We start from the raw sequence: 7,538 nt of genomic DNA on the forward strand, positions 1-7,538 counted from the left end.
GAGCAAATTCAAATTGTGCTCTTGCGAGAACTCTGGATTTCAAGGGTTCATTTACACCTAACTCTAAACAGAATTTGGCAGATTTCTGACTTTGAGACTCAAAAATTCCCTCAGAACCAGATAGTTTTGATATTTGGGCTGTAAAACGGTTTGCTGTGAGCCTTGATGGCTAAGGAACTTTTTGCTCCCCTTTTTTTTAGAGCTTTATGTCGACCAACCTAATAATACAGTCAAACATATTGCCTTTATGGATGAAATAAAAGCATGGTAATAAACTACATGTCTGGCCCTGGATGTGATTCTTATTTTCCAGCGTGGCCCTTAGTGAAGTTAAGTTGGGTAATGTCAATACACGTGAAACACTGTTACAAAATTACTTTTTTTTATTAAAACATACACAAAACATAAATAAAAATAAAAAACTGAATGGAGAAAAATCTATCAGATGAAGTCAGATGAAGATCTTACAGGTTGCTACAATCTTGTAGAAGAAACAATATATTCATATTGCTTTTGGCTAGGCAAGTGCACACAGAATTGTCAAAATCAAGATACATAAATATTGAATTTTAAAATGAAGCCCCTGTGTTTGAATAACAAAAAGCGTGTCTAGTATTTCCTCTAAGTGCTGTATAATGAATGTCATACAGACATAAAATATAAATGATTTTTTTTTTTTTTTTTTACAGCCAAAAGGTCACTTTAACAATGACCTGTCTCTGTACTTCTATAGCTAATAAATAAATATTTAGTGCATATTCCCATTTGCCTCACTGAAGAGCCAAATGAAAAACAAAATTTAAGTTAAAGATGAACCAAAGTCAATTTGGTTCCTCTGGTTAAAGAAGACAGGAGTCTAGTCATGTCATTCATGGTCAGACAGTCCAGCTATCTGCATCTCTTGTGATTGTCATAAACATGACAAACAGATTTCCTCCTTAGTTTGAAGTGACATTGTCCTGTGATTGCCTTCAGTGAAGCGAGGCCACTCATTACCACAGAAAACTGGATAACAAATGAGTTTTTGGAGCACACATCATGACCTTTTTTTAAACTGTGTCTTGTGTCAGAGTCAAAGTGTATCTTTCATAGCAGGAAGTTTTAAAAAGATGCCTAAGAGATTTGGATCGGTCATATAAATCACCATCAGACTGCCTTTTTCAGATTATACCGTTGAGTTACTTACGGCCAGGACGCCCCATTGCCTACCTTGTTCACACTTACAAAACCTTCCAGGAAAACATTTGTGCATTCACTGCTGTGGCTCGGAGGCACAGCTGGGAGTTGTTTTATTTTTATTCTGTGATAATCTGCAAAGTACAAGCAGATGCTCTATCAGTTACAATGTTCTTATTACATGCCGTTTTTCCAACATTGATAAATCCTTTCTCGCTGCACACTCTTGCCAACAAACTTACTCCCTAAGTAGCTCCCTCATGGTTTTTTTTGTGCACAAACACATGTATGTGCTTAAGTCTAAATGTTTTTAACTGAAAGGAAATGTATTAAAATTTCACAATACCAAGCACATTACTTTGAAAAAAGACTATGCTATTTTTAATGAAGTCGAGAACTGTGTGTCTCTATTTTGTTTGGGCTGCGGGGCAAGACAAGCTTTTTAAAAAGGTGACAACCTTTTCAATTATGTGTTCTCATAAAAGATTCTATGGTTACTCTACGGAAGTGGATTAGGGACACATGTGAAGAATGTATTTGTGTTCTGAGTTTAAAGTCAGAAATCTGAGATTAAAGTCAGATCTCAGAATCCTGACTTTAAACTCGGAAAGCAAATACATTTTCCACATGTGGCAAGGTAAAAAAGCAACAACAACAACAACACATGAACCAAAAAAAAAATAACAAATTAACATTATAAAATCACTAACAGTGGTTCTTTGGCATATGAAATGTTCAGTAGCATGTCCGCTTCCCACGTGTTTTTTGATTTCTCAGTTACCTAACTTTATGGCCCCAAAATACGTCCCTTCTCCCTCCAGGTCCAGCAGCCAAGCATTGGACACATTGACGTACAAGGCGTCTCCCACCTCCAGCCGGACGCCTCGGCCCTGCTGGGCGCAGTACATGTTGTAGCTGGTACTGTTCCAGCGCATCGTGCTGCCTGTCTTCATCAGCACCACCGACTTGCTGTTCTGTTTGATGCTCTCATGGTAGACGTACTGGATGAGCTGGGTGTTGCTAACATCCACCGGCGGGACCCCGGCCTGGCTGCTGCTGTCCTCTACAGGCACGTAAAGGTAGTAGCGGAAGCAGGTCTTGGCGTAGATATAGTAGAAACCTGACTCCATCACCAGCAGTTTCCCCTTCTGGTAGCCCATTCTGTGGCAGTATCCATGCTCCTGGTCCCAGTCAATGGTGATGGGCTTCCGCTCACCCTCTACACGACAACAAGAGCAGCATACAACAGACGTTTTAGTTGATTTATTATATTGTCATAGCTGTTGATGAGTTTTCATATTTTGTACTGTAATTGTTGTCTAACTTTGCACATACACTACACACACAAACACACACACACACACACACACACACACAAACGCACGCACACTCTTTTCTGCTCGGGAACACAAAATGACGCAACTGCACATATCTGTCAACAAGCATGATGGGTGTCTTTAGAGTTTGACCGAAGACCGAATCCACTGGTTAAGATTCTGCCAAATCCGAATACCGAATCCACTGGTTAAGATTCTGTTGAATCCTCCTCCCATCCTCAGTCCATTAACACAGTTACCACATTAATGAAGGAACCAACATCCTGTGCTGTGACTGTCCTTCCTTTGCCCCACCTGACGCTGCTGCATCTTAGCTGCTGTCTGTAGATCCCTTCATACACAACTTGTATTCTTTCAGATGATGTTTTATATGCAAATGTTGCAGCGGCAATGTTGTGTATTGTTTAGGGTCCACGTCACCACGAGATAAATTGAACATGTAGCATGACTTGAATCGCCTTCTTTTGACTGAAAGTACCGCCAAAAACACTTCTTCTGCTCACGAGTTGCTTTCTCACAGCCTACTCACAGCCTCCTGCGTTGAACGGTCCACCGACGTGAACACCTTCCTGTAATCAACGGCGGCATTACGCTGACCAGCATAGCGCGCCTAGTGCGGGCGTAGAATTCGGTTCAGTGGACAAAATATTCAAAAGATTCAGCAGAAACCAAACATCGTCAAAAAGCCCAAATTAAAACAGCATTTCATATAAGTCAACTATAGTCCCATTTACTTATTTTACTCCTCTTTTATTTATTAAATTTATACTCTTCATTGATCCCCTAAGGGAAAATTACAAGTTTCACTCTATTGTTATTACCCACAGGCGTGAAATACACCCACAGATCCGATACATGTACCAATGAGGAGATGTCAGAATGAGTGGAGTGCCAGTGCTGGACCACCGGCATCTCTCCAGTTACCAGTCCACATTCTGGTCTGAATAAGGATTTGAACCAGCAACCCTCCGGACTTTTTTGACTTTCAGCATTTGATCCATTTTGTCAGATAACATTTGGAAAGTTTAGAAGGGATGTGGAGTGCACCGCACCGCATCGCAACACACACGTCTGTCTCCATGAAAACGAGAAAATACGGCTGGCGAAATTCCCAAGTTCACAAAAGGTTGGTACCTCGTGAACACCTTTACACAATCACTGACTGAACACAAAGTTGTCAGTGTGTTAATGTTGGAGACCCGACTCTACGGTCTATGCGGCACATTGAGGAAGCAGCGCCGATCAGTTGGGTAATTTTATAAGCAAATGTTGAACTTTGCGGCTTTATACACCACTAGGAATGAACGGGGCGCCGCCTTGAACGCTCAACTCCAGTTTTTTTCATAAATCCTCAGCTGTTAAGGATTTCAAGTATTTAGAAACAATTATACTCTGCATAACAACTACTACGTGTCATACAACCGTTTTATTTTGTTTAATGATTACTTTATGGGCAGTTCCACCATTAATCACCCGGACAGGTGAGCCCAGCCCGATCTGCTGCCGATTTGATTTCGCCCTACAGCTCAGGCTGGAGACCTGTACATTTTTCTATCCTGTTTCCGTTACAAATCTGCGGGGACCAATCACAAACTGCCCTATCCACCTGCCGCGCTATTGGCGGGTTTCACACGATGACGATAGTGAAGCGACGGCAAACAGCTTTTTGCTTTCGTAAAACCGAAGCCCAGCAATCCGTTGATGTAAAGTAGGTCCCCCGGATCGTGGCTCTGATTGGTTGAAGGACTATCCAATCGCATACAGAGTCATTTGAACTATGCCCGTTGATCACGCCTCTTGTGCAAGTAGAAATTCCAGAGCAGACTCCCCAGACTACTGTTCAGTCTTAAAAGATTGGTTTGGTGATAGCCAGACTATAGGACAACATGAAAGGGGAGGGGGGGAAGACATGCAGGAAACCCGCCGCAGGTCGGATTTGAAGCCTGGGCCTCTGCTTCGAGGAATAATAATAACAATAATAATAATAATAATAATAAATTGAATTTGTATAGCGCTTTTCCCAAGCTCAAAGTTGCTTTACAGCGTAGAAACAGTAGAGAAAATAATATAATCTCTATAATATGAGATATAATATATATATATATATATATATATATATAAAAAAAACTAAGGATAGGCAGAACAGAAGAGATGGGTCTTCAGACATGACTGAAAGATGGTGAGGGACTCAGAGATGTGGATCCCATGGGGGAGGGAGTTCCAGAGCCTGGGAGCTGCCCTGGACAAGGCTCTGTCCCCAAAACTGCGGAGCTTTGAGTATAATAAACCTCTTTATATGCAACAACCAGACTCACTCTTAGAGTACTCCTGGTGCACTCTGATTGGTAGATGAGCTGATGCCAGGCTTTCTTTCGGAGTTTTGCACCGTCCTTTTTTCCTCGTGTCTCTCAGCGCGTTCAGCACCGGCTCCGTCTGGACCTCCTGTAGATGAACAGAAACAAAACTAATTTGACAAACACTGACTGACAGATGAAAGGTCAGAAAAAAACATCTCTTGTATCTTTTTTTGGATTCAGGTGTGTGTGTTATCCTGCTCTCAGAAGTTGAATTGTATACACACACACACACACATCAGTAAAGAGACATCAACAATTAACCCGCTTCCACAAACAACGTTTTCTTAAAGAAAAAGTATTGTTAAGCCATAATTCACCACAGCTGTCGCTTTGAATAACTGTCTGCTTGTGTGGAATTGTGTGTGTCTGAGCACATGTGAGTGGATGATGAACATACACTGAATTGCCTGCTAACTTCTTCTTACAGCTGTGGTTGTATTTGCGGCCGAAGGCTGGGACAGGGAGGCCTCCTGGTGAGTGTACGCTTTCAGATAGATTGCGCTTCTCACGGATTTGGCATAGTAAATAGTATCTGGACTGTATTCAGCCACAACTGATGATTCTATTCAAGGCCGATGATGCCGCCATCCACAGTCTGAGCTGGGCCATCCTCCTCAGGCAAGACACAGTATACACACACACACACACACACACACACACACACTCAAGGAAAACATGGTTTCCAAGCAAGTAAACAGTTGCTGCAACGGAGCTGCCAAGTCTCTTACACATCTGGCATGAGATTAAAATACCAGGCGTGAGTGAGTGGTGGCTTTTTTAATGCCCCTGCCTACCATCTTACACTCACACAGCAGATCTAAGTGACATGACCTCTTTAAAATTGTACCACATGGAAAAACATCCTTGCAGACACAATTTGTGATATAATCATTATTGAAATTTATTTAAGCATGTGTGCAACAGATGCAAATAAATGTTGTAAATTGCACATCAGTTAAATGTCAGTGAAAGAACGACACACTCAACTGAGTTTTTATTGTATCCTGAAGATGTTTAACATGTGCCTGAGCAAACACCTAAGAAAAGATGAAGACAGACAGGGCAATGAAAAAAAAGGTGTTGATTTGGATAGAAACATACCAACCTAAAAACCACACACAGTGCCTCTGAGCGCAAACACTGCTTCACATTCCAAATAAACTTCCAAATAGAGCCAGTCCCACCAGCACCATTAACAAGGTTTCGCAATACGGCACCTGCGCTGGGCTAATATTACCGTGAAGGATTTAGTCACAGGTCAAGTCCAGACAAATTTGCACAGCTCTCAAACTAAGATTAGCACCGCCACCGTCTGTCCTCCAAAAACAATTTGCTGCACAAACATGTTTTTTAGCACAGCGTCTTGGAAAGCGACAGGGGAAAACTACGCCTTGCCAAGGCTATACAAAGTAATTGTGAACGCGCTCCCAATTGGCACTACGTTGTGGGCTCTATCTTGATTTGTGGCGAGGCCGCATCATACCTCTTTAACCAGGGAGAAGAGATTATTTATACAGAGTAGATGCAGCTTGGCAGCTTCCCGATCCACAGCGTGGTCTAGAATTGTGAGCGGCACGGGGACAGCCACTTTGCACCAGAAGGAAGGAGATGTGTCTGCCATTGATATACACCTCCAGCTACAGCTGACTTGATTCCACATGCGTGTTCCTGGAATACCACAAGTGCACGCAGGCCTCAATTCATCCCTTTAACTACGCACCGCATGCAGCATTTAACATCTCCATTGTGTTGATGAGTGGTTTCGGAGACGCGTCACAAGAACTAAAGTCCTCTCACTCAAAGCTTGACCACCAAAGCAGACTGTCTATTTGTGTTTCGTACTGCTTCAGTCACATCTCCTTCTGGCACCGCTACAGCAAAGATCCCACGCATTCTAAACCTTCAGATCATGGTGTCTGATTCATGGTCCTGTGTTCTCACCACTCCCTGAGATCACACCTACCACCGGCACATCCTGTCTCACAAGTGTCCACCGAGGCCTTCTCTCTAGCAAATCCTCTGAACCGAGAGCACCGGCGATCCCGCGGCTGACCAGGGGCGGAGCCAGGCGTCAACATTCGGGGCTCTGATGCTTTATTTGAAATGTTTTTGGAGACTTTTGTTGCTTTCTTCGTTGTTTTTGTTGCTTTTTTTCTGCAGTTTTCTCAACATTCTTTTGAAGCGTTTGACACTCTTTTGAATGTTTGTCACTTTTTCCTAATATCGTGTCGCTTGTGTCTACGTTTTGTCTCTTTCTTACATCCTGTTTTGTAACAAACTGCTATGATTGTCTTTATCGAGCTGAATCCAGAACACCACTAATGTGAACTTATTTTTACTCCTGACACCTAAAGAGACAAAAACTGTCTGATGTCTCTATTTTATGAGTTACATAACGTTGGTAGGGTTGCTGCATTGATTTCTCGGTCCAGTCAGAAAGACTGAGGGGAAATGACACAAAGCTGAAGGTATTTTAAAAACCCTGAAAGATTCTGGGCTTTTTCAGTTGGTGCCCATGTATAGAGCTTTACTCCTTGAAGCAGCGGCCGCAAGTTTGACTCCGACCTGCGGCCCTTTGCTACATGTCATCCCCCTCTGTCTCCCCCTTCATGTCTTTAGCTGTCCTATAGAAATAAAAACCTAAAATGTCCAAAAATAATCTAAAAAA

The 7,538-nt window shown here is 42.4% G+C and overlaps 1 protein-coding gene across 1 annotated transcript in view; it reads right to left on the reverse strand.

The window, feature by feature from the left end:
- Positions 1 to 365: 365 nt before the first annotated feature.
- Positions 366 to 7,538, reverse strand: part of tnfsf11 (TNF superfamily member 11) — an 11,769-nt gene continuing 4,596 nt past the window's right edge. Inside the window, exons 3-4 of the mRNA XM_032515252.1 lie at positions 4,829 to 4,955; positions 366 to 2,395 (exon numbers count right to left, since the gene is read on the reverse strand). Of these exons, the coding sequence (XP_032371143.1) occupies positions 1,950 to 2,395; positions 4,829 to 4,955 (573 nt within the window). The 3' untranslated portion in view covers positions 366 to 1,949. The remainder of the gene's footprint in view (positions 2,396 to 4,828; positions 4,956 to 7,538) is intronic.

Source organism: Etheostoma spectabile, chromosome 5, assembly GCF_008692095.1.
Source record: "Etheostoma spectabile isolate EspeVRDwgs_2016 chromosome 5, UIUC_Espe_1.0, whole genome shotgun sequence".
Classification (NCBI taxonomy): Eukaryota; Metazoa; Chordata; class Actinopteri; order Perciformes; family Percidae; genus Etheostoma; species Etheostoma spectabile.